The 27,152-nt window shown below is 46.6% G+C and overlaps 1 protein-coding gene across 1 annotated transcript in view; it reads left to right on the top strand.

The window, feature by feature from the left end:
* CENPE (centromere protein E, 312kDa) overlaps window positions 1-27,152 on the top strand; it is a 49,721-nt gene that overhangs the window by 1,126 nt on the left and 21,443 nt on the right. Inside the window, 27 exon segments of the mRNA XM_012727726.1 lie at window positions 1,159-1,248; window positions 3,762-3,851; window positions 3,956-4,074; window positions 4,725-4,844; window positions 5,255-5,336; window positions 5,496-5,563; window positions 5,875-5,940; window positions 6,346-6,397; window positions 7,694-7,781; window positions 8,090-8,219; window positions 9,100-9,219; window positions 9,953-10,111; window positions 11,338-11,485; window positions 12,367-12,455; window positions 13,422-13,589; window positions 16,385-16,504; window positions 17,798-17,920; window positions 18,004-18,169; window positions 18,740-18,894; window positions 19,854-20,402; window positions 20,496-20,654; window positions 21,774-21,965; window positions 22,793-22,948; window positions 24,268-24,558; window positions 24,668-24,820; window positions 25,616-25,900; window positions 26,847-27,077. Coding sequence (XP_012583180.1) covers window positions 1,159-1,248; window positions 3,762-3,851; window positions 3,956-4,074; window positions 4,725-4,844; window positions 5,255-5,336; window positions 5,496-5,563; window positions 5,875-5,940; window positions 6,346-6,397; window positions 7,694-7,781; window positions 8,090-8,219; window positions 9,100-9,219; window positions 9,953-10,111; window positions 11,338-11,485; window positions 12,367-12,455; window positions 13,422-13,589; window positions 16,385-16,504; window positions 17,798-17,920; window positions 18,004-18,169; window positions 18,740-18,894; window positions 19,854-20,402; window positions 20,496-20,654; window positions 21,774-21,965; window positions 22,793-22,948; window positions 24,268-24,558; window positions 24,668-24,820; window positions 25,616-25,900; window positions 26,847-27,077 — 4,169 coding nt within the window.

Here is a 27,152-nt window from a genome sequence, read left to right as displayed (position 1 = left end):
TCCCGGGGCGCGCCCGGCCTGCCGGGGGACGGTGCGTCCGGGCCGTTGGACACCGCGGCGCCCCTGCGTCCGCTCCGTTTGCAGTTGAAACGCTCGGACACCGCCCGGCGCCCGGAGTGAGGTGACGGGTCTGGCTGTCTGCGCGACGGGACGGGACGGGACGGGACGCGACGCCCACGCCGTGCGACGCCGTGCGCAGCGGCGTGGATAGGCAATAGCGAACGGTTTCCCTGACGGGAATGTAAGAACCCCGTGAGACGTGGGGGGATTGCATTGGCTTCACCTTGCGGCCGGCGCCGTCAGACACCACAGCCGTCCCGCAGGGGTGGGGGGCTGTGGTGAGCACGGGCAGGGGAATCGGGGAGAGGGACGTGAACATTGTTTTAAAATGAACAGTAATGGAAATAAATACGTAAACGAAGAAATTTTTAAAAATCAATAGTAATGTAAAGTACCCTTGTAAAGTGCCGGTTAAAATAATGCAATATTGAAAATGTAATAAATAAATACTACTGGGTGCTAGTACATTAGAATATTGAGGTGGGGAGTTTCCCGTTTTCCGAGATCTCACTGTATGTGTTACACAGAAACGCTTCTGAACGAGGTTGCAACTGTTTGCTGGAGCCATCATTAGCCCTCCCATGTACATTTTAGGGGTGGCAACCCGTGACACTTTTCATGAATGGAAAATAACTGAATGGAAAGGAGTGTTGGAGAATTTCAGGCACAAGTGGTTGACTGGAATTTTGCAGAGTCACAGGCAGTTCATTTCTATGGACTTGGTGTTGTGCACAGGAATTACAGACTGAAGGGTTGAAGAGAGAAATAAATGTGATCCAGACCTTATGTGCCATATTAAGGACTTCAGGCAGTTTTTAATCAGAGTTGGGTAATGAATCTACTGAGTGTCTCCTGCCATCAGCACTGGGTAAAGGATTGAACAGAACTTCACAAGGAAACTTCTAGAAGAGGCAGGAGGTGACTGAAGTCCCATTTTAAAGTGTTGCTCCCTCAAAGATGGGTTTTCCATATTTCACTGTACATGAAATGTTATTACCACCTTTTAAAGTACTCTCTAGAAGGTAAAATATTTCACTTTGAATTATTGTAATTTCTAAGATCAGCTTTACTAAAATGCAGTATTTTATTGTTTTAGAGAAGAAGCTCTTGGAGAAGAGTCCCAAGTTTACTGGAAAACTGACAACAATGCTATTTATCAAGTTGATGGGAGTAAATCCTTCAATTTTGGTAAGATTATAATAGTATGAAAAGTAAATATGTTATCTTTTACCTGTTGAAAGTACAAAAAGACATCATGATTTATTGTTAAAGATAAGTTTCCTTTAAAAAAAAAATCAAACTAGGGCCCTCCCTGGTGGCGCAGCAGGTTAAAGCACAGCACTAAGAAGCTAAAGCCACTTCAGCATGAGTTCGATCCCTGCCCTGGAGGTAACCACATGGCGTGGCAGACCTCTCCTGATCCACCCGCTGCTCCCCTCAGCAGTGTATCTCGTCAGTTGGCTTGTTCTGCTCCACACTCTGTTGCTGGTGAATCCTCTCAGCATCCCTGCACCTCTGGCCTGTACCGCAGTTCTGTATGCATAAAGAAATAAATCTTAAAAAAAAAAAAAATCAGACTATACCTTCTCTAAACTTCTTTAGTGGAAGTTTTTTTTTTTATGTTCATCATAAAATGATGTAAAAATGCGGCCCTCTCTGGTGGCGCAGCGGGTTAAAGCACAGCACTGAGAATCTAAAGCCACTTCAGCATGAGTTCGATCCCCGCCTGCCCCGGAGGTGACCACATGGCGCGGCAGACCTCTCCTGACCTGCCCGCTGCTCCCCTCAGCAGTGTACTTCGTTGATCTACCTGTTCTGCTCCCCACTCTGTCTCTGGTGAATCCTCTCACCCTCAGCATCTCTGGCCTGTACCCCAGTTTTATATGAATAAATAAATAAATCCTTTAAAAAAAATGATGTAGAAATAAACTATTATAATAAAAAAATGTGCATCACGAATACGTTAAAGTTACAAATTGACATTTAGAAAATTGTCATAGTGCCTTTTGACTGAAACTAATATTTTCTTATGCATATGTATGTATATATATTTAGGGCCTAAAATTCCCTAACCCCAAAACTTGTGGCTTAAAATCAAGTCATCTTTGAGCTCATTGGGTTCAGTGAGTTGCACAGAGAGTTGCAAGAAGCCCTTTAAGGCACAAATGGTGAAGCTTTTCCCTCTTAGTATGCTGGGACACCACGGGGTGCACCCTGCTTCTGTGGAGTTCATCATACGCGGGAAGGAAGACTTCCACACATAACCGCCCAAGTGCCGGGGGAGCCTGTCGAGGGAACCTAGTCTGTCCAGGTAGCCGCAGAGGTACCACTTGCCTGGGACCAGCCAGATGAGGGGCAGTTGTCCGGGACCGAGGAGGCTGGGTTGCTGAGGAGTGACCAGGCACTCCGGGCAGTGACCTAGCATGGGGGGTGCTGACGTGCTCCAGACACGTTCTGAGCACCTCGGAGACATCAGCTCTGGCAGGCTGTGCCAGCCTGTCAGTTGCGCTGCACACTGAGCCGCCTGTTCGATGAGCCAGAACAGGCTGTGCTCCCGCCGGCAGCAGTAGGGGGTCGCACTCCCAATCTCCGTCCAGCTCCTGGCTGTGCTGCGGCTCAGGCGCCTCAGCACCGCAATTCGGGTCCTCGCAACACCCAGGAGCCGTGCTGACGGTTACATCTCAGTGTTGAGCTGCCAGGCCAACATACCAGATTTAGGGTGAAGATGAGCAGAAGACAGAATGATTCTTGGAAAGGGACCGTTTGGTGGTATGGGTATGGATGTCATTTTCAAGATGTAACACACTTTGTGTCTGATCATAAAAGCAAGAGTCGGAAGTGTGCCCACTGGCACGTTCAGGTGCTGCCGGTTCTCCCAGGCACACGTGCCAGTGTGTGTTGCCGTCCTCCCGGCTGAGGTGCCCAGTTGTGAAGATTCGAACTATGCAGCTGGCCCTCCGCGCTCTGCAGCAGGGCTCCTTGTGCCCCATGTAGTCCTGCTGACCAGGATGTGAGTTCACAGAGCAGGCTGCGTGATCACTGAGGGTCAGTGAGGCCCCCTTCTGAATTGCAAGTTCACTTTTTAAGAGCTTTGTGATGTGAGACCACTAAAGGAGTGGTTCTTGTTCAGTCCGCTAAGAAAAGCAGAGAATTGCTTCCTAGGCTAGAGACTGTCAGTGCAAGCACCACCCAGCCCAGCCCTCCACAGCCGGCCAGCTCTTCGCCCATGACACTGCAGCGTTGTCCAGTGCCGATCTCCTGTGTGTCTGTGCCTTGCTGTGTGACTAGAGGTTCTTGCTGCATAGATTCTGAACATTTAAACTTCTCTAAGAATAATCCCATTTGCTAAGGAGTATTAGTAGGCTCACAATCATTCTGTGAGGAAGATAATGCGCATTCACTTCTCAAGTCAGGGACTGAGGCACGTGGGCCAGCTTGTCCAGAGTCCCGCCGCTTCAAACCGGCAGAACCAAGCTTTCTGTCCAGCCTGACCCAGACCGCCACATGTGCCCTACTCTCTTGAAAGCAGTAGGAGAGCCGACTTGTGAGAACCAGCACAGAGAACTGATAAGAAAAAAACATTGTGGCTTAAACATTTTATCATACTACACCTGTTGGTATACACCTTTGGATAACTGCTGATTTGGGATGAAAGCACATATGATTTGTTCGGTTTGATTTCTGTTTTGTCTTGTTTTTAGATCGTGTCTTCCATAGTAATGAGACCACTAAGAACGTGTATGAAGAAATAGCAGTACCAATCATAGACTCTGCCATCCAAGGCTACAATGGTTTGTACTCACTGAACACACGTTTTCGTCTTGGGTGTCTGTTTAGCAGGAATTGATAGTTTCTCAGCTGTCAATTTGATTTGCAATCTTTGTTCTTTTTGTAGGTACTATCTTTGCCTATGGGCAGACTGCTTCAGGAAAAACTTACACTATGATGGGGTCAAAAGAATATTTGGGTGTAATACCCAGGGCGATTCATGACATTTTCCAAAAAATTAAAAAGGTAAGTACCTAAGTTTCTAGCTTGAGTAGAAGTGGTAATAGGAGCACCAGTGATGAAAGGAAGCAGATTGCAGCCCTCTTGCCTCCCTGGAGGAGAGGAAAGGCAAGAGAGCACCCACTTCCCCGCACACTAGCTTCACGGCAGTTACAGGTAGTGCTTGCATGATAGTTCTCCCGCCCTCTTAGAGCCTCAGAGAGGGATCCTCCTTCCAAAAAGTGGGCGCCAGGGGGCAGGGAAATCTTACTGGCATGGTGAGGCCCCTGCCAGTGGTCACCAGGGAGCAGCGAAGGCAGATGCAGGTAAGAGAAAGGAGGCAAAGGGTGAGCGGCGCAGCTGGGCCGCTAGTCGGCAGTGGCTTCGTGTTGATGATCCATGATGTTCCTGTTCGGACACCACTACGTAGGGCTTTTCCGTTTGGAGCCTAAACAGAGTTGAGCTGGACTCTCTTCAAATTCTGTGCTGTTATATTTGCATCATTGGTGACATGATGCGTTTAGATTGTGCCTTTTTGCTGTCAGTGTAAAATCAAGGGTCTGTGTGTGTTTGTGTTAGGAACTTTTTGTTAGCACATGATTCTTCAGTATTAGGTTATGATTAGAGATCATAGTTGGGTGCTTTCTGTTTCTACTCTCTTTTTTCTTTTCTTCTAGTTTCCTGACAGGGAATTTCTCTTACGTGTGTCTTACATGGAGATCTACAACGAGACCATTACAGACTTACTCTGTGACACGCAAAAAATGAAGCCTTTAATCATTCGGGAAGACTTCAATGTAAGAGTTCAGGGGTTCCAAAAACAGACGCACATCTGGGGTTACTGTTCTTCTACTGTTACCTGGAGTTTCTGTTTTAAAAGTGTCTGTTGTTTGTTTTTTGTTTTCTTAAGTATTCATAGAGGTCATCTTTTAAACAATGTGTTATGGTTTTTAAGTGTTGATGGCTAAAATATTTTGTGTAAGTGCATAAAACAACAAGGTGGAAGTCTCAGAATCCGTGTGCTGTGGTACAGGAAGTAATCGCGAGCTTCATCAATTCACTTGCGATCGCCAGGTGGAATAATACTCCCGTTTTCCACTTTCCACTTCTACAAATGAAGTCTGTGATAGTTTATACATTCTCTTTGCAATGTCCACTTTCAAGTGACTTCTAGTTCTTTGATCTTCTCATAATTGAATTGTTTCAGAGGAATGTGTACGTGTCTGATCTCACAGAAGAAGTGGTCTACACGTCAGAAATGGCCTTGAAGTGGATCACAAAGGGAGAGAGTAAGACCTTATGCCTGCATTCCTTCAGAACCCTTGTGTAAACTTTGCAAGTGAATGTTTTGGCTTCTAATCACACTTTGTACTTTCAAACTGCAAAAAAGTGAGTGGTTTTCTCTGGGCTTTAACATATGTGGTGACATATGACTCACTTTTTTGCAGAAAACAGACATTACGGAATTACGAAAATGAATCAAAGAAGCAGTCGTTCTCATACCATTTTCAGGATGGTAGGTAGCTCCCTCTTTGGTCTTTTCAATTAAGAATACATTCCTTTGGCCCTCCCTGGCGGCGCAGCACTGCGAAGTTGGCTGCTTCGGTGCGAGTTCGGCCAGGGAATGACCCAGAGGGCACAGCAGACCTCCTGTCTCTCCACTGCCCCCTCAGCAGTGGACTTCATCGATCTCCCTTTTCTGCTCCCCACTCTGTCTCTGGCGAAGCCTCTCACCACCCCTGCACCTCTGGCCTGCACCCCAGTTCTGTGTGCATCAATTAATGAAAAGAATAGATTCATTTTTTACAAGTTGCCTTGTCTGTCCAGATTTTGGAAAGCAGAGAGAAAGGCGAATCTTCCAGCTGTGACGGCTCCGTCAAGGTTTCCCACCTGGTGAGTGAGCGTGTGACGGCACCGCAGGCCGGCGCCAGAGTCCCTGGCCGCCTGTCAGTTTCCTCCCTGTGAGCTGAGTGAGCAGACTGTAGGGAGGGGGGGCACCGGGCAGCGCAGGTGTGTGAGCGCCCCGGCCATCCAGCGCCGCACACAGTGGGGGCCGAGTGGGAGAGACTCAGTTCCTGGGCACAGTGTGAGCTTCCCGAGCGGCCAGGGGGCCAATAGCAGCAGTCTCGGGGGCTGCCTGTAGGGTGGAAAGAGTGTCGCGTCTGCCCAGGGCTGGGAGCTGGACCCAGGGTAAGGGGAGGGATCAGCAGCAGCCTGCGGGCTAAAACCGCTTTCAGTAGTCTGGGTCCTGACATGTCCGCCTAACCTTCCTGCTGGTGTCTCTCACCTCATCTGCAGAACTTGGTTGATCTCGCGGGCAGTGAAAGAGCTGCCCAGACAGGAGCAGAAGGTAAGGAAATGGCCTGAGGCCTGCTGACTGGGTTGTCTTGCTATTATTTCACGGGGTAAAAAAAAGTGCTGCAGTATGGTTTAGAAACTGCAAAACTAATAGATCTTCTGACAGAAGTCTTTCACTTAAAAAAAGCATCATCTGTATTGACTAGATCTCTACTTTAGCCTGAAGTAGTGTCTGCTAGAAAACTGAAGCTATGTGGACCCCCCGCTGTGTCTCTGGGAAGCCCAGGGGGCAGCCTGAGAACCGTCCACACCCCAGTAGTCACTGAGGCAATTCAAAGAGGCAGTCAGCAGAGCGCCAGTGTCTGCGCCAGTGTCCACACCAGCTTGTTAGAATAGCCACTGCATAGAAATCGTCCTTTATGTAGAGCAATATAAAGAAAACTCCAAAACACACCTGAAGAGCAAAAGGGAGTTCTCACCTTGGGAGACTGCCTCACAGGCAGCTCCGTGTGATGGAGCCTGACAGGAACATGCGTGGGCGTGGGCGTGGGCGTGGCCAGCAAACCAGCCACCCGCAGGCGTGAGGTTGGACTCCACGCCGGCGTGAGCAGCTGCCGTTACGGTGCCCGAGGGCCGCACTGGTGCAGTAGCACCGGGGGCCACTTAGGCGTTGCAAGCGATGGTGCTTTGTTTAGTAGTAGTAGCTTGGTAGCCGGCATGTCATTCCACAAGATGCCGGGCCAGGACATGCAGATAACGGCCGTGGTGGAATTCTGTGCCTGCAAAGGAATGAGAGGCCAGCGTGCAGAGATGGGGCATGTAGCCCAGCGAGGGGCACACGCACTGAGCAGCGTGGCGAGAGCGTGGCCCGAGCGGAGAAGGAGGCAGAGAGGCGGGCGCGGGCGCTGTGGCGCTGACGGTCCCTAGGGTGAACGGCTGGGTTTCTGGCGAGGACAGCGCCGCGGCAGGAGCTGCAAGGGGGAGCGAGCTTGTCCGGCGCACTCTGTCCTGCTTGCTGGTTTAGCCACCTGAGCACACGTGCGCTTAGAGAAGACCCTTTGTGCTCGTCATCTGTCGTTGCCTCCGACAGTTTGGAAGAAATTGGTGTGCGGGGCGGCCTCTTAGGTGTGGGCCTCGCTCCCGCTTGTCTCGGTCATCTGTCTCCTGGTCCTTTCTCAGCTGTCGCCTCCCCAGTCCGTGGCAGGCGAGCGGAAGGGGCTCCCTCACCAGAGAGAGGCAGGCACAGACTTCAGCCCTGACCCCGCCGCCTGGCTCCCCCTAACTAGGGTAGGGAGCCCCTTCCCCACGGAAGGCCACTTGTGCTTTCCTGTCTGTCTGCTCCACTCAGGCGTGCGGCTCAAGGAAGGCTGCAACATAAATCGAAGCCTGTTTATTTTGGGACAAGTCATCAAGAAGCTGAGTGACGGACAAGCAGGGTGAGTCTCCTGGCGTCACTGGTGACTGTCCGTGTCTGCTGGGGGGAAGGAACAGTAGTGGGGAGCTAAAGTTTCCCCTGGTTTCCCCTGCGTTCAGACACCCTGTAGCTCCGCCGTGCGTGTCTTCTTATACATCTTACCAAGAGCTAAATTTGCTGCCTGTTTTATATGTTTTCTAGTTTTGATCTGCCCCTTATAACTTATAAAGAACTAATTCTTAAAGCTGTGCCTAACCTAAGGGTCTTAAACCAACCATTTGTGATATAAAAATTCTTTTATCTTTTTTTCCAAAATCATTTCTCACTTAGCGGTTTCATAAATTATCGAGATAGCAAATTAACACGAATTCTCCAGAATTCCTTGGGAGGAAATGCCAAAACACGTATCATCTGCACAATTACTCCCGTGTCTTATGATGAAACCCTTACCACTCTGCAGGTGAGCTTCACTTTCATCTCGATTAAATGTGGGGAGAAACCACCTTTCAGAAAAGAATTGAGACACAGACTTTCTCTTTGACTTTGCATACCTCATAACAGTCCTGGGGTCCATGGAATAGCATGTCTTAATTTCCTCACACTTGAATTATTTGTATGCTCTCGCTACATCTTTTGCCACATTCAACTCTAATTTATTGCAATTGCCTTGACATTTTTCTTTAGCTTATTTTTTATTTTCACTATAAAAGGAAACTATTAGTCATATAAAAGAAAAGCAAGCATCACTGTCAGCAGTTAGAAGGCGGCACAAAAAGGTGTGTGTATATTTCTAACAAAACAATTCGGAAGTTTCTGCTGGTTGATTGGTGTCTGCCTTAGCTCTGACCCAGGCTTCTCGGAGGCCGCCTGCACGACCCTCCTACAGTGACTTGTGATGCTCATCCTCTGAGAACATTGCTGCAGGTGGCTGTTGGCCCTTAGGTCAGGGCACATCGGATGCAAAGACAGAAAATAGACTCCCTGGCTTCACAGGGTGCAGTCTCACAGGAAGAGGCCTGGCTTCCAGTGTGCTTGTCGTGGCTGTATGGCTAATCGTGGGCTGGCATCACAGGAAGGAGAGATGACTGGAAGCGAAGCTCCTTGCGGGGCACATGGGGTCCAGCATGCGTGTGGCGGGGCCTGTGGTGTCCATCCGCAGAGCAAAGCTTCCTCTGAAAACCGGCTGCAGGGGCTTGGTGCTTCAGGGACAACTGCTGCTCTCTGCCCCAAAGGCGTAAGGCAGCTACAAGCAACTACTGTGTGTGTTAGTTACCAGAAACCTAAATGAGATTAATTCTTTTTTAGTTTTGGACACCTAACACTGTTGTGTTTTTTCCCAGTTTGCCAGCACTGCTAAATACATGAAGAACACTCCCTATGTTAACGAGGTGTCCAGCGATGAAGCTCTTCTGAAGAGATACAGGAAGGAAATCATGGACCTTAAAAAACAGTTAGAGGAGGTGGGTCTGAGCCTTGTGCTTTTGAAAAGAGTTGGGTCAGAGTGAGAGCTGGGGTCTGAATGCCCGGGACAGCACCTGAGTCCTGCAGCCTGGACCTAAACATTTTCAGGAAAAAAACAGCTCAAAGAGTTGACTGCTTTCCTACACACCGTGAGACAGAGTTTCTTGAAGTAATTCGGGATTTGGTTGTTCATTTCCAAAGGGCAAATTTTGAGATACTCACGTGGGCCATGTAGAGATACTTCCTAGAAAGGCCTCGTCGCTCCAGCTTGGGTGCTTCGGCCCTGAGACAGAGCTCTGACACGGTGTAATCCCTGCACTGCAGCTTTTGTGACCAGCGTGGCCCCATATTTTGCAATGTTTGTATGTTAGTAATCTCTTTAAACCTGAGCCAAGTGGTCGTCTCATGAGAACATTTTGTGCTTCCCTTTAGGGATTCAAGTCTCTGCCTTTATGACTTTTCTGCTTTGTATTTGTGTATTTTTTAAGTACTTACTAGGGTTGCTGTAACAGCAGTGACATGAAAAGAAATGTGCATTCTTCTTTATTATACACTTGAGAGATTATTGATTATGTCATTGCATGTGAGTGTTCCCTATGGGTCAGGTGTGTTTTATTTCAATAAAATTAAAATTCTCATCACTTACACACAAAATTTATGTTCTTCTAAGCTACTTTTCAGGTTTTGAAATCTAGCTGCATTATCCACATAATCCAATGTTACGTTCCGTAGGTTTCCTTAGAGACTCGGGCCCAGGCAATGGAAAAAGACCAGTTGGCCCAACTTCTGGAAGAAAAAGATTTGCTTCAGAAAGTGCAGATTGAGAAAATTCAGAACTTAACACGGATGCTAGTGACTTCTTCTTCCCTCACCTCCCAGCAGGAATTAAAGGTAAACCCTTAAAGGCGATGGCTTCACTTTGTCCGCAGAGGATAGAATGTGTGTTCTGATGTGTTCAGTAACCAGCGGTTCTTGCCGCAGCGTGTGTGGGAAGCCCGGGCCTTGCGGCCTGCCTGCTCCCCAGTGGCACTGCCCACATGTCCACAGGCCTTAACTCGGGGGGGGCCTAGATTGCAGGCCAGGGGTGTGTTTGCTCTTGCTTCAGAGAGTCGGCTGTTGGGAACCACAGGCCTCCAAGGTAGGTGGGACATTTTCTGTTTAAATAAATCCAAGTAATAGTCTCAGGGAAATTGAGAATGAAATCAACATAGTGATTAAAAAAAAAAGTCTGGCTTCCAATTTGTGTGCTTTTGCTTTCACTCAAGAGGGGGCTTATTTCTGGGTTCAGGTAAGGAGTGCTGCGGCGCTGACTGCCCGCAGGTGACCCTGTTCTGGCGACGCCACCTCTTGACACCAGGCAGTTCTTGGGTGTGCTTTGCAGCTGTTCCCTTACCTGTGAGCTGACGGGTGTGAGAATTACATGGCACAGTACAGAAATGCGCTTGCCCCCACGCTGCACACAGCACCTCTTCAGCAAGTTCTCCTGCGTGGGTTGATAGTGGGAGACACTGCTAGGCATTCAGGACACACCTGGCAGGTAGGAAAGGCCCAGGGGGAGGTCTAGGCAAGGGGGTCTCAGGAAGAGCCGGGATAAACAGCCTGCTCCAGACTGACATTGCCCAGGGGCACGCACATTTTAAGCCACATGGAAGGATTCGAGCACTGCAGTGCTGTGGACAAGGAACGCCCTGGTGCGGCATGCTCAGAACTGCAGCTTCGAAAGGCATGGCTCTGGAGAGGAAATCCTGCTGTGCTCGGCAGGACCCCACGATTGCTGAAGGGCGAGGAGCAGAGAAGACGAGAGCACAGTATCCAGGCGCCCGCAGACTGGGGTGCTGAGGAAGAAGTGGGGGGCCCCAGCTCGTGTCAGCTAAACCCCATGGGCGCTTACAGGGAAGCCTTCAAATGAAAAATGAAATGCGACTTAGTTTCATCTCCTTTTTGTGGCAGTCACTGACACGAGAAGTGGGACTATGTTTTCTCTTCTGAGGATGCCCTTACGCTCCCACCACAGTAGTTAAGAGAATTCTGCCAAGCTGGTAGTTTTCAAAAGGGGAACTAACTCTGTTTTCTGGTGTTTGAGCTTAGGTGAGGTCATTTTGTTCCTTTCTATTTAGGCTAAAAGAAAACGAAGAGTCACTTGGTGTCTTGGGAAAATTAACAAAATGAAGGAATCAAACTATGTCAATGAATTTAACATGCCAGCAAATGTAACAACAAAATCAGAAAGAGCTACTCTAACGGTCCTGGGGGAAATCGATGAATGTGAGTGTCTTTTCAGCTGCTTTTGCTTATGAAAGCATCCCTATAAAGAGGAAATTAATTCACAGCTCAGTGCAGTAAGCACATTTTTTAAAGGTATGTTAGCTGTGAGAATGCAGGTAATGATAAAACCAAATAGCTCGAACAAAGTGGAAACTTGGAAGCCCCCTCAGACCCCGAGGAGCAGTGTTTGAAACACTTGAGGCAGATATTTTTACTGTTTTTCCCCCTCGTCATTATCCAGTTAAATTAGTTCTCCTGTACCTTCCACCTTAAACTGCTAATCTTGAAATGATGACATTTACATTGAAATCTGTTCCAAAGTCAAGTCTCCAACATTATAAGTATTTTTTGACAAAAATTTTAAGTCTCACAGTGATCAAATTCCATTCAGAAGGGATTTGTCCATTTTACTTGTATTAAAGTTATTAAGGAGCATTACTTTATCATTATGCTGACAAGCAACTTTTTTTTTTTAATGTAGAATAACTGGAGCGTAGGCAAGAGATGCAGGGGTTGAGAGGATTCACCAGAGTCAGAATGAGGAGCAGAGAAGGCAGGTCTATTGAAATCCACTGCCGAGAGAGCAGCGGGGAGACAGGAGAGGCCTGCTGCGCCATATGTTGTCACTCCCTGGCCGGGGGTCGAGCTCCAGACGTAGTAGTGGTAGCTTTCACAGCATCAGGGTCGCCCTCCCAGCAAGCGACCTTAACTCAGTCAGCAGCAGCATGTGACCGTCTCTCTTGTCACTGCGTCCTGGCCATTCAGAGTGTGAACGTCCATCAGTCAGTTTGAGCTTATCGTTACCTCTAACCAGGATTTTTCAGTGATCTCAATGTGATATTTAGGAAACGGTTAAGGATAAATTTCTTTTCCCCTCTTAGCGCTTTGTTCAGAGTCTGATGTTTTCAGCAACACACTCGATCCGTTAACAGAGGTAGAGTGGAACCCAGCGACAAAGCTACTAAGTCAGGTAAGCCAGCGGTGCACTTCACAGAGTACACTTTGTTCATTTTGAAGTCCAGTTGCTTCTTGGTGTCTGCTGCTGTTGGAGCACGTTACGAGCTCTGATTTAGTTCCAGTGACAATTCTGCATCAGATCAAGTCTTCCCGAGCTCTGACTGTGGCTTCCCGAGATGGCTGAGGTGCAGGTGGAGGTGCTGGTGTCAGGCTAGAGGGGCCTGTGCTTTCAGGTCTCTGCCAGCAAATCTAGTGTCACGGTTTTTTCAGGGATCTGGTTTGCTTTGGCAAAGCCATTAGGGCAAAAAAAAAAACCCTTATTTGAAAGCGTGACACATATATTGGTACTACAGGAATGATAGATCAGGGATGAATACTAGTGTCAAATAACATTGAAAGGTAAAAGTAGCTGTTATATTTGGTTAAAGCTTTTAAAAACAAGGAATACCATAATGAATACTATAGACTCCATGTTTACTTTGTAGCCTGCTGAAGTTCAAAGAGGTTTGTATAGTTTTTGGATTACAGTTGTTAAAGACATCTTCGGTTTAATTTTGGGATACAACACAGTGCTTGTTGGAAATTACTATCATTAGTTAACCGTTATGATTGCTTACTATTGTTAATTAATTAGGTGTTGTAGGGAGAGTGCTTGTGTCTGAAATAATATCCTTGAAGTTTGTTGTATTTTTAAAATCCCTGGTGTTTTTGCCTTTTTTTTTTTTCATAACTCCAGGCTTATCTCTCTCATAATTATATAGAAAGTAGAAACTTGAGTAGGGAACCATCAGTCTTTCAAAAGTCAATGAATAAACCTCTGTTCTTGGTCCTAAATTCAGAGCCCTCTGAGAAACTGTACAGTCAGGCAAATGGACAAATAAAATAATTACCTGATGAATCCAAATTTTCGTTAAGGAAACAAAGATTACGTGACATGTGCTCTCTCTCTTACTTGACAATCCCATTTGGTTTACAATAGGAAAACTTAGAGAGTGAGCTGAGCTCACTTCGTGCTAACTATGATAATCTGGTGCTGGACTATGAACAGCTGCGAAGAGAAAATGAAGAAATGGAGTTGAAATTGAAAGAAAAGAACGATTTGGATGAATTTGAGGCTCTGGAAAGAAAAGCTGAAAAAGATCAAGAGGTAAGAGGCGTGACGACAGAACACGAAAGAAAGTGCACGTGGGCGAGAGGTGGCGGTTGCTAGCAGCAGGGCCGGGCCACTCTCCCCCAAACACACGGCCGCACACCTAGGAAGTAGCTCCTCTACCTTGTTTCACAAGTAAGTCATATTTGTTTCACTTAAGCTCTTAGACAAGAAGATGGAGGAATTAAAGATATTTTGGGAAAGATGTTGATGGATTCCTGATGAAGAAATTACTTTTCTGTGATTTGTTCATGTTTCCTTTACTGGCATCCTGGGGATCTGATTTTGCATGTCCTTTCTCTCTTTATAGTTATTTGAAAATTAATGCTAAATAGCTTTAGGGAATTTTTAGAAATGAAATAGGCCAGTTAGATTTTTCAAGTATATAATATCAGCGTCCATATTAAAAGAACCTAATCCAAAAACCATCAGACTTCAGAGCCTCAGAAATTATCCAAAAATTGAAGGCATTTCTTAGTCCAGAATCCTTAACTTATGGACATGATGAAATTACTGTGTAAAATTCTTTAGTGAATATTTGCTTTTTTGGAAAAAGACCCCACAACTGTTGCCAGATTTTGAATTGATCCATGAACTCTCCCAAAATCAGTGGCAGTGTTTGGTGTAGTGAAAATACAGGTTAATTTACCACAACTTGTCGGTAGTGGTAAATAGCCCAAAGGACCCAATCCTTTTCTTCAGCATTATAGTCTCTTGGCCTCTTTTCATATTTAAAGGAGGAAGAGAATTCTATACCAAAACTGTCATTTCCGTCTACCCATGGAGTTATTCCTGCATTTCCTAGGTATTTTGTTTGTGAGACAGATGTCTCTCAGTTCTTCATGGGGGTCATTTAACTTGTTAAAATTTGCATATTAACAAAATGCACCATCATAATAAGAGCAGCGGCTTTCAGTCAGTCAGATTGAGTTTTGCTGAGAGGGTGTTGGCTCTTGTCATGTGGTTTCTGAAGCCAAGCTACCTAGAAGCTCCAATGTGTCACTTACTACCTCCCCAGATCCAAGCCTACCCTGGCCAGACGGCAGGGCCTGGAGCGAGCCTCGACCTCCCTGGCTGCTCTGCAGGCCTCCTCCTCCTGCCTCAGAGAGGGCTTGCCCTCGGCCTTCTCCATGGTTCATCCAATTATTGTATATCTCCTCCGGTTAATAATAATATGACGTAGCTAGTTTTGGGCATAAACGTAGCATCCAGTTCTCTAACTTCTTATAGCACTTAACAAAAATGAAGTTCACTGGATCGAGTTAGTCAAAGGAGCAAGAGCTGTTTCAAAATTGGAGGTTTTCTTATGTAAATTATTTTATGTCACATGCTGCCGGTCTCAGCTGAAACCCACAGTGTCTGGGTGTGCTGGCCGCCCGCTCTGCCGGCCCTGCACTCACGGCTGGTCATTTATAGACCCAGCACTTCAAATGAAGTGCTGTTTCACATGACAAGGGGGACAATTTTTCTTTCTAAGTGTTATCCAAAAATAAGATTTTCCATTTGGTTTTTCTGTTTTGGTAAAGTTGATTTTTCTGCCTAACAGAAATGTGGAAGAAAGCTTCCAAGCAGGAGTCAACTTAAGTTAGAGTCTTACACAAGCGTCTAACTGCCTGGCAGGACTGGCTGGTGCTTGAGCACTTGAAAGGAGACCAGTGTCAGCAGACTGAGAATAAACAAAGAAACCTAATAGCTTGAGAATTGTTATGTTGATACCACAAAGTAATACTTGGGGTCTGTTAAGCTCAATAAAATTTACTATTAAAAGTATTCTACATGTTTGTTTTTATGCTTTGAGGATTCATCTGTTTATGAAGATTAAGTAAATAAGGAAAATGTGTTTATCTTTGGTAAATTATAGACTGTTCTGAATGCAAAAAAAAATCTGATATTCAAGTATTTAATCCTACCATTATTTTGATAGACACTTTAATAGAATTACTTTCATCTTAAAATAGTCTTTGTACCTTTGATCAGCTGAATTATGTAAAGCAATAACATTAATATTTTTCTGGAGAATAGGGCGACAGTACCGTGGCTTATTCCGATCCAGTCTGAGCTCAAAATCACAGCCTATAGAGCTAAATGGGTCATTTATGGGAGAGAAGAAAATCTCCTCAAATGAATCTGTTTCTGCCCTTAACTTACACAAAAAAATCTAAGAAAAGTATATTTTTTTAAAGCCAAATTGCCAGTTCTTGTCCCTGAGTGTTGCATACTAATTTGCTTTTGAAATCATGGTAGCTTCATTAACAGACGGCATACAGTCACGTGGTCGTGCCAGGGTTTTGTTTGTTTCTATTATTGGGCTTTGGGATTTTTTTGTTTGGTTGGTTTTGGTTTCTGCTGCTTTTGCATTTTTAATGGCTCTTAAATGATGAGGTGCTCTGTTGCAGGCTTCTTCTAACTGTGATGGGTGGTTCTGACGCTGTAAATGAATGCTTTTTTTTTTTCTTTATTAATTATTGGTTTGCTCTGTTGCCTGTTCACATGCTCTTACAGATGCAACTAATTCATGAAATTTCCAACTTAAAGAATTTAGTTAAGCATGCAGAAGTATATAATCAAGATCTGGAGGTGAGCATTTCTGTTGGTATTTCTATTGACAAGGGATTAGAAATATAAATCATGTAATAATTTTGTAATTGAACATGACTTCAGAAAGTAGAAGGAATTTTATTTTTGAATGTGACCTTTTAAAATGTTACTGTCTACATGTTTAAGCTGGTCAATGTAATTCCTTTCAGTAACTTAGAACCCAGTGACATTTCACTCCCCTTTGGCTCTTTTAGAATGAACTAAGCTCAAAAGTAGAGATGCTAAAAGAAAAAGAAGACCAGATTAAGAAGCTACAGAAATACATAGACTCTCAACAGTCAGAAAACACAAGAATGGACCTGTCGTGCTCATCGGTAAACGCAGCTCACCCTGTGCAGCGCTGGCCGCTGGGAAGCCCCCGCCTCGGCACCGGGGCGCATGTTCCGTCCGGCTCCCACGCCTGCCCCGTTCTGGTCGATACCCAAGTGACATTTTACTTAACGCTGTCAGTCACCCTATGAGAAAGGGGCTCTTGTGGCCATTTTAGGGGTGGAGAACCACTAACAGAGTAGAAGTTTTTTTCTGAGTGAAGAAACTAATTTAGAACTTCAGTGATTCAAACCTTTTCTGTAGTTTAAACATGTGCAGAAGTGTACAGTTCTTGTGCTCAGTGAGCACTTCTGTGGGTGGTCAGCAACAACAGCTATGACGCATGCAGCCGGGCAGGATGTCTCCTGTCTCAGTATGTATTCTTCTGATTGCAGCCACTACTTTAACAATTTGGGGGTGTTCTTCAGAAACATAGCTCTAGATGATGTTGGTTGGTGTGAGATCGTGGCCTGAAGTAACATTGAAAGCCACGAAGAACGGCTAAGCTCTTTTCTGCCTGCTTTCAGACCACCTGGATTTTCAAGTTTGAGCCTACTGTTTAATATGCTGTTTTACAAGACCACATTTTCTAATCAGACTGTATCACATGTTACTTTCTGTTTCTAGGTTTTCACTTAATCACACAGTGCTTTTCTTTAAGCTTCTCTTACTACCCTCTTGCTTACGCCTGTAACACCTGATTCTCCCTCAGCACATTCTCCCTGTTCTGAGGCTCTGGGAAGACAGCCCTGTCACGCTACCCTGGGTCTCTGCTGATTTTGACTGAGTGGCAGACTCACCCACTTGTTTAAGATTGTTTTTAGCTCCCTTTATTTCTAGATTGGGTTTACTCATTCTCTCATGCATGCAAAAATATTTTGTCAGAAGTCATGTGGTAGAACTCATTCAGTTCATGATGATAAAATATGCCACTTCTCCAAACATGAAACTGGATCTTTTCAAGTTTATTTTAGACAGTAGCTTAAAAATAAAAATACAGGTGGAATTTTGACAAGCTAACTGAACAATTTTATTGACCTTTTTCACAAATTGATTTCTTAAACCATGATATTCTATACAATGCTTTCACAATTCAGAAAAGAATAACCAGTATTTTAAAAATATATGTTTCTATTATGGGAAACATTTCCTTTGACCTATTCTGGACTACTTTTGGGGAGCAGCACGCTTCCATCATCTTTGACGTGTCAGGAATCACGTCTGTGTACGTGTCCTGTGAAACCTCCCTAAGTCTGAGAATGTTAGACTTCACTAACCCTTCTCTTTGTATCCATAAGGAAAACACTGGTGACCTAAAACAAATAAAGCAGACCCTGCTTGATGTGGAAACTGTCGCCCTTGATTCCAAGAGAGAGTCAGCCTTTCTTAGAAGTGAAAACTTGGAGCTGAAAGAGAAAATGGTAAGTGATGTTGTAATAGTTGTTATAAGTGGTGTGATCAGCACATTTTTGTGATTTTTTTTTTCCAATGTTTCCCTAAATAGAAAGAACTGGTGAGTTCATGCAGTCAAATGGAAAATGACATTCGTACATATCAAAGGCAGTTGGAGACAAAAAAGAAAATGCAAATGGACCTAGAGAAAGAGTTGCAGTCTTCTTACAATGAAATAACAAAGCTCACTTCCCTCGTGGATGGCAAGATTCCAAAAGGTGTTTTATAATTTCAGGTTTACCACCATACAAATCCAGCTTTGTCTAGCAATGTACCAGAAGTTATGTTGCATTCTGTTCCAGTGGGTAAAAATCCATCACTCGGGCTCTCCCTAGAGGCACAACAGGTTTAAGCACTTTATAAATCTCTCTGAAGCCACTGCAGTACAAGTTTGAACCCCCACCAGGGAGCTGACCGACATGGCACAGCAGACCTCTCCTGACCCGCCCGCTGCTCCCCGCAGCAGTGTATTTCAGTAGATCTGCCTGTTCTGCTCCCCACTCTGTCTCTGGTGAATACTCTCACTCACCACACCTCTGGCCTATACCCCAATTCTGTAAATAAATCTTTAAAAAAAAAAAAAAAAAAGAATAGTTCTTCCTTTAAGAAAAAAATCCATCATTCTCTGGTTTTAACAATGCAATCACATGTTTACCAAATTGACTTTTTTTTTTCAAATTGACTTTTTAAATAAATCGTATTAGTCTGATAAGATGATCTAACTTTGTAATTTATATTGTCCCAGCCACGAACTGTTGTATGTAATTTACCAAAAATTTCCTACCTAGATTTGCTCTGTAACTTGGAATTGGAAAGAAAGATTGCTGATCTTCAAAAGGAACTGAATAAAGAAGTAGAAGAAAATGCAGCTTTGCGCAATGAAATCAACATGCTCTCAGAATTGAAGCCTTTGCCGTCAGAAATAGAAATGCTGAGGGAAGAGGTAAGCTCATTTTAAGCAAAAATTTAGTATGTAAGGGAAACGTGTGCAGTAAAGTCTTAGTATTTGCCCTGGTCTGCTGTACAGTGAGTGCTTGTCTGAGCCCGTTGGCAGTAGAGTGGGTATGCTTTCTCCTCTGCTTCAGCCTTGAGCTGCTGCGCGAACGCCGCGCTTCCCAGAGCGCCAGGCGAGCTTGGCGACCTGACCGCACGGCCACCGTGTCTGGGCATCTCCGTGTGGTCACGCATGATTCTGCAGTCACCCTTAGATCTCACGTGTTTCCCTGCATGTCCTTTCACCCAACTGAGTAAGAGGCGGTGCTGCTCAACCTTTTACAGAAGTCCAAAGATGGACATCTGAGATCTGACTCTGACAAACATCCAGAAAACCTCAGAAACCTTTCATTTTGCATCCAAAGCCCTAAAGTTGTTTCTTTTCAGCCCAACCGAGAGTTGAGCTGACTCGTGTCCACCCTATTGGTCACCAGTTTCCTTTGTCCCTGCTTTTCCCACCACCCTCCACCCTATGTGATTAAACCTCACAGGCTGAATGATTTGTTTCAGTTCCGTAAGTAATAATTTTAACTAAAGCTTAATTATTTCATGCATTCGGGTTTGGGCTGTCTAAGCTGGATTCAGAGCCTTTGGGGTAGAAGAAATGAGTCAAATCCTAAGAAAAACTGAAACACTAGCCATGCTGTGTAGCACTTGACAGGGACGGAAGGGGATGTGTGTCCCCATGAGATATTCTACTAGCCATTCTGACAGCCTTCTGGGGGCCGGAGAGATTTGAAAACAAAGCGTGAGAGGCACAGTTAAGCAGGATAACACCTGTTGTAGCAGTGTGACCGTGAAAATCTCAAATCCTGGCTTCATTTCGCTATAGATTCCTCGGTAGAGGTTTTCTCCCTGAAAGCTTCATCAGCTAATCATACATTGCTGACAGAGCTGAGTTTTCCACAGATAAATGCTAAGTCTGAAGCGCTCTCTACAGTGACGTCAGAAAAGGACCGCTTGTTTTCTGAGGTAGTTCATAAGGAAAGCAGGATTCAAGGCTTAACTGGGGAAATTGGGAAAGCTAAGGACATTCTGTCGCTACCCAGACGCTCTGTAAAGGCACAGGTCGAGGCATCGTGAGTCAAAGACTCACCTTGAACTCAAAGGACTCACCTTACGCTGTGGGATTGGTTCCTGTAGGCAGTTCGCAGAGTGCTCTCCTCACATGTGCTTGTTTTAAAGCTTTCTCACAAAACCCAGGAACTTGAGCAGAAAGCAACAGAGAGTCAAGCTAGGCTGAGCGGGATGGAGCAGCTGCAGGCGCATGTGGAGAGTAGCAGTTCCAGGCTGCAAGTGCTGGAGAGCGAGAAGACAGCGGCTACTGAGAGGCTGCAACAGGCCTTGGAGGAAGTGAGAGCCCTGGTCCAAGAGAGGGACGAGCTGAGACAGCTGCAGGAGCACCTGCAGGCGGAACGGGACCAGCTGAGGAGTGACATCCAGGACACCGTCCACATGGTGAGGCCCAGCGGCCTCTCAGCACCGCCTGGTGGGGGGAGGCAGCACTGCTTTCGCTGCTGCCACGTGACTGCCCTTCTTTCTTTGGTACAGAACATAGAGACCCAGGAACAGCTACGAGATGCTTTGGAGTCCTTGAAACAACACCAGCAGACAATCACCACACTGAAAATGAAACTGTGTGACGACGTTTCCAGGGATTTGCCAAAAGAGAAAAACACAGGAGAAACTGAGGATGGATTTCAGGGAGAGGTACAGGTGTTTCTGTTCTCGGTGTCGGTACTTGTCTGTGAACTTTCTTAATGTCAGACTGGAAATCTTGGTCTTACATGTTTCCCACGTGTTGATGACGAGTGATAATTTACATGAACCCTAATGTCCTTGAAATAATTTTGAATGTGACTACTTTCCTATTATTTTGAAAAGGAAAAGACCAAAAATATTACTTCACACTTTTAAGTTGACATTTCTTGAGGCCTGGTGTATTTTATATGCTTCAAATTCACTCTCAATTCTAAGAACATAGGAAAGTTTGGATTACTAGTGTTTATGGTCAGAATATTTAATGTTAGGTTTTGTATGTTAAACTTGGATGCGCATTGACTCTAAACAAAGAGTAGGTGCTCTGGTGTCTATTTCTAGGGCTTGGGCTGTCAATTCACTGCGAGCTGACCCATGGTAGGTTGTGTGGTTTGCTTTGTCCTATGAGCTTAGGAAAGCAGCTCTGAGCTAGTCACTGAGTTGTCCACAGGACGGCGGCGTGCTAGGGACGTGTTTGGAGAAGTTGTGTTTACTTGCTCCTGTTGCGTGACCAAGTGTCATTGTAGCCAAGCATATATTCTCGATTGTTTGGCCCTCGTGGTCCTGACCACACTCCCCAGAGTCACAGGAGGTTACGGTGGCACTCGACTGCACACCCTGACTACAGACCCCCGTGGCCACGTTTGTCCTGTACCAGGCCCTGCACACTGCAGTTTGCTTTCCACTGAGACTGGTCTCTTGTCAGTGGCTGTGGGACGCTCTTTTTAAGAACCATCTGTTAAGCTCAGTGAAGCCCTCACGAGCTTTGTTGGCAGTGGGGTCAGGCAGCTTGTGCAGGAAAGACATAGGCCCAGAGTTCCAGGTGGCTTTTAAAGCCAGGCTCACCTGCCCTACCTGGCAGTCGCGTTTGTGTCCATAGTTTGAACATTGTTCCTCCCTGAGCACCATGGGCAAGGGCCTCCTTGCTGGATCTGGTTTTCGCATCTGTCCAGTGACCCTAGCAGCCCCTCCCTCATAGGGTTATAATGAAGACAGAGCTTTGGTTTAACTGGTAATAAAATTGGGACCTGTGTGAACCAAGAATTGCTTCTTTGTCGCCTTTCCATTTAGGCATCTGGCGTGGATACACAGAACTTGGAGGCCAGAACAGCCCAGATGCTGATCACAGGCGTAGATGATCATGAGCAACAGAAAAAGATCCTTTCTTTAGTGCAGGAGAAAGAGGAGCTGCAGCAGGAGGTGGCAAGGGTCACCGCAGAAAAGGAGCAGCTGGAGGCCGACCTCAAGGACAGCATTGAAATGGTGGGAGCAGCGCTGGGCTGTGCCAGGCATCTTTGTCCTTGTCTTGATTTCTTTACAACTGGGAAATTTCACTCACTCTGTGTCTGAGGTGTCTGGGGACACCAACAGGTCTGTCCTGGGCACCCTCTACCCTGCCAGACGGCACCTCCTTCACCCAGAAAAGGCCCCCTGTTTTTGTTTTGTTTTGTTTTTCTAAAATGTGTTTCCTTAAACTCTCCCCTCTTTCCTTAACCTCATTGAGTTTATCAAAATCTTAGGTCTGTTTCATTCTCCTAGAGAAGTAAAGTCCATGCTGCCTTATGTAAGAGCCCCCAGTGTTTGTTTGGGCTCCCCCATAAGTGTCTTTACCAAAGGTGAAAATGGCTTACCTGAAACACACTTCCAAGATGAGAAATGAGCTGTCTGACAGGCCTGTCTGTGTATCTAGTCTCTCATTAAGCTTATTCGTCTTTACCACACCTGCTTGGCGTGTGACATTGTGAGTTTCTCTACCATAAGCCCGATGACAGCCAGTCATCGCTCTGCCTTGAATCGTCCCTGTTGTGCCTTCAACCAGAGGGCACTGTCTCTTCTGGGCCTTCACACAGGGAGAGCCACCAGTCTTGGTTCTCATGACAGGACTGAAAGCTTGGCAGTAAAGACGCAGCACCAAGAAAATAATAAGATTCTTCGCATGCTTGAGTAACAATTACTCTATTTTTAAATTAGCCTTTCCTGGTACAGTTTCATACAACTTCATTTTCAGGCTGAGATAATGCTTGTTAGCTTTTACTTGATTTCATAAATGGAAGCTGGCATGTTTTGATTTTAGTTTTTTTTTATTGTAGACAATTGAAAACCAGGAAGAACTGAGAATTCTTAGAGTTGAACTTAAAAAGCAACAAGAGATCATTACACAAGAAAAGGCCTGTACCATCCAGAAAGATGAGCTTTCCAGGGCCCATGAGAAACTATTAGAAGCTGAAGAAAAGCTAAAGGAAAAGGTAAATTCTCATGTTACTCACCGATTTTCCTGACTAAACTTTTTTTTAAGTGATAAATTTTTATTCCAGTAGTCCAAAGTTTCAGAAATAGCATTATTTACCTCCTAGGCAAACAGGCCACAGTGCTAATGTTTTATGGGGAGCTTTGCGGGGGTAAGAGATAGAGTGGGGAGCAGAACAGGCCGGCCTGCTGAAATGCTGACATTTTGGACAGTCTCTGCTGCACGAGAGCTAGATACCGTCCTTGGTGAGACTGTTGCCGTAGCGTCTCATGGGGAGCCAGGAGGCCTTGTTAGGTCAGCTGAGTAAGTCCTGTGATGTCCTTCAGTGAAGGCCACTAACAGGGCCCCTGTTAGTGAGGTACATAAGACCACGATGCTGCGCTTGTGGGGATGCCAGTCACCCCCTTAGGTGGAAGATCTGTCACTGTCCCCTCCGGGCCCTGTGTCATAGGATGAGCCCTGTCCAGGTGCTTGTGCAGAGCTGGCGCCCTGGTCACGGTGGTGCTGCGAGCGCTGCGGCTGAGCCCTCCCACGCCGCGCCCACAGCAGTGTGCGGCCAGAGGAGCGCCAGGCTTCCGGGGTGGGGTGGGCTGTGTTTTCTAAAATGTGCTCCCTAAGTCTCCCCTCTTTCTCTGTAACCTAATTGAATTGATCAAAATCTTAGGTCTGTTTCATCCTCCTAGAGAAATAAAATCCATACAGCCTTGTATCGAACCAAAAATTATGTAAGAGATGAGAAGTGAGTCGTGTGACAGCTATAGCTGTGTTTTCAAGTAGTCTCTTTCTCCATCTTTCCCATGTCCACTATAACCTCCTTGATTAACCTTGTGACATTGTCTCTATGTCAAATTACCATAAACTTGGTGATGTAATTGATGTTCTCCTGGTGCTGAAGTCCCTCGACAGGTGTCAGCAGTACCGTGTCCCTCCTTCCTGCCCCGCCACCCTGCGTGCCCTGGCCTGCTGCCGAGACCCTCCCGTCCCGGCCTCTACCTGCGTGCAGCTCTCTGCATTCTGTCCTTTCCTGTGTCTTAACGAGGTGCTCTCACTGGATGTAGAGCCCCCAATACAGCAGGGTTTCTCGTGAAATAAGAGATGCCTTAGCTGGGCATGCCTCCAGATAAGGTCACAATCTGGGGTTCTGGGCGGACATAGACTGCAGGTGAGACGCTTCATCCCCTGTGTCTGGGAGTGGGTTTGCTTTTCATGCTTCTCATCTTCCTACCTGAGGCGGCGGTAAGGATCGGTCTAGTTGAGTAATGTAAGAATTTTAGGAAATTACGTTCAAAATAGCAATTAACATTTTTAATTCTTAAGAGCCAACAACTTGAAGAAAAACAGCAGCAACTTTTTATTGTACAAGAAGAGGTGAGGGAGATGCAGAAAAAGATGAATGATATGGAGAATTTAAAGAATGAATTAAAGAACCAAGAATTAACATTGGAACGGCTGGAAGAAGAGAGACTAGATTTGGCTCAGAAACTTCATGAAAACCGTGAAGAAATGAAATCCCTAACCAGAGAAAGAAATGACCTCAAGGAATTACAAGATTCATTTGAAATAGAGAGAGAGAAACTTAAAGAGAATATAAGAGAAATGGAACTGAAAGTAAGTTACCACCTCTTCTGTCATGTTCTTCAAAACTGAGCTAGTCGGGAAGGGGGAGGCACAGCTTTGGTTTGTTGCTATGATCTTTACCTGACCTTTTCTAATAAAGGGTCTAGAAACAAAGGAAGAACTAAGAATGGCCCACATTCATCTGAAAGAGCACCAGGAAACTATTGATGAACTAAGAAATACTGTTGAGAAGACATCACAAATGGTTTCTATTCGGGACTTAGAAAAATCCAATACTGGATTACAGCGCGAGGTTTGTCTTTTCCTCCTTCCCTCCTCTGGCCTTTCTCTCCTTTCTCCCTTGAAGGAAAAATCGGCAGGAAGGGGTGTCAGGGTTACGCTGTGATCATTCCCTGGAAAGCATTTGCTGAGGGACTGGCGTGGCGCGCGCAGTCCTGGGCTGTAGAAACAAAGGGGAGCCAGTGGACAATCCCTGATATAGAACTTCCTTTGTGGAGGAGGACGAGCCCAGCCACCCGGCACGTGAACCAGATGGCTGCGCTGGCGGCAGGCGCCCTGGAGGGCGGGAGTCCCTGAGCACCTGAGGGCCACAAGCTCTGTGACAGCCCCTGTGTGCCAGGCATTGGGCCTTGCGCCCGAGCAGGAAGTTCTGTCCATCCAGTACGGGTGTGCCAAAGTCCAGTTTGGTAAATGCAGGCACCGCCAGCAGCTGTGGCAAAGGGTGGTCAACATGTACGAGTGGAAGCTTGGGAAGCAGTGCTGGCGCTCCTTCGGAAACGGAGCACTCCGTTTTGGGGATATAAACTGCTGGACTTTGTGTTTTCTGCTGTAGATTTGGGAACTAGTTTGGAAATGAAGGAGCTTAGGGCCGACTGAGTGGCAGTTTGTCAGTAACACATTCAGGTTAGTTCACTTGGGTTGAAAGCTGAAGAAAAAAATAACGGACAGAATGTGGCCAACAGCAGCAAGAGGCATGAGCAGAGGGCTTGCGAGCCCCCGTGGGCCGAGAGCCCTGCAGCCTCCACCCTGTGCTGTGAGAGACCTGATGACCTCCAGGTCTGACCTTGTGTTTCGTGACCGTCCCAAGACCCCAGATTCCCCTGAGGAGCAGCAGCTGCCTGCTGGCCCGAGTGAGGTCTGCCGGACCCGGGAGACAGTGGACGAATGGGCACCCTGGGAAAAACCGCCCGGCACCGAGAATGCGGCCGTGGTGGCCGGCGCGGGAGAGGATCCGCCCAAGCCCACGGGAAAGCTACAGGAGAGCCCTAGGGCGGGGAGACCACTAGCTGGGGAGAGAGGCCACCTGAAAAGGACAGAAGAGACGCTTCGAGCTGAGCAGCTAGAAGAAGACGGGAGCAGGGCCGTGGCCGACGTGAGTTCCCACTGTCCTCCCTCCAGAGGCGTGCGAGAAGCAGGCTTGGGGGGATGGGGGGGGGGCTCTGTGTCAGTTGTGACATCAGTTTCCTCACTGCCTCTTGGTGTTCCTCCTAAACATTAAGAAATTGCTGAAACAAAATATGCTTCAGAGAGGACTATTTTCCTTAAATACTCTTTGGAACAAACATGTTAAATTATCTGGAATTAGTTCAGCAGCACTATTTCTTTTAAACTGATCCTTCCACCTTTTCATGCTGCTCGGCCCTCTCCCTCACTGTCCTCAGAAACCCAGGAGCCGCCCCTCCGCTCTCTCCCTGGCCCTGTGGTGTGAAGAGGCAGGGTGTGTCTGTCTGTAAGAGCCCCCGCTTTTCTGTCCATCTGTCACCAGCCTTCATTACTCCCTTCCCTGACTTTCTGTAAATAGCCTGCCACCCGGCCTGCTCGTTTCTCACCTTCTCCAATCCCCTATCCTGACCACATGCAGCCTTTGCCTGTAGGCCCGGGAACGCTTCTCTGGTCTCTGGCTCTCCCTCTTCCCGAGGACGCCCTGTTCTCCTGCCTGCACTGTTTCTTGAGCCCCCTTCGCCTGAATAGACACCTTCACCCTCCACTAGGAGGCCCCACCCGAGGGAGTCCTCCCCAGCACCGACCACGGTGAGATTGCCGCAAGGCCAGGAGCGCCCCGCCGGGTCTGGTGGCGTGTGGCGTAGTGTCGCTCCCACCCAAGGGGTCAGGCTCGCCGTTTGCCGTCCAGCCTCCTGCAGGACCCTGGCAGCATGGTGCCCTCAGTGACTGCTAGCAGCTGAGTAGGGAGGGGCGGGAAGCCTCTCTGGGAATGGGCTGGGCTCTAGCTGGACCGTTGTAGAAAGTATCCTGTGTTTTTCCCTCGAATAAAATGCAGACTCTAAATAGCAACTGTATTGCTTTATGATTCTCTTAAGGCCCAAGAGTCTCAAGAAGAGCAAGAACAGTCCTTCAACATGGAAGAAAAAGACAGTGTGACTAGGAAAACGATGAGCGAGGTAAGGGGATCAGAGGCAGCACTCAGTGGCGAAGCTGTATCTATCCCAGAGCTGGGGATGGGAGGGCCCAGCTGCTCACAAGGGCTGCGGGGAGCCCGTCAGGCTGACAGTGACCAACTCCGAGAAAAGTTGGAAGCGCTCACAGCTGAAGTAGGTTTTTTTTTTTTTTTTAAAGATTTATTTATTTATTCATACAACTGGGGTACAGGCCAGAGATGCGGAGGG

This window comes from Condylura cristata, unplaced genomic scaffold (genome assembly GCF_000260355.1).
Source record: "Condylura cristata isolate star-nosed mole 26May11 unplaced genomic scaffold, ConCri1.0 scaffold00021, whole genome shotgun sequence".
Taxonomy (NCBI): domain Eukaryota; kingdom Metazoa; phylum Chordata; class Mammalia; order Eulipotyphla; family Talpidae; genus Condylura; species Condylura cristata.
The sequence above is the reverse complement of the archived record's forward strand: the minus strand, read 5'-3'. Positions and strand labels throughout refer to the sequence as shown.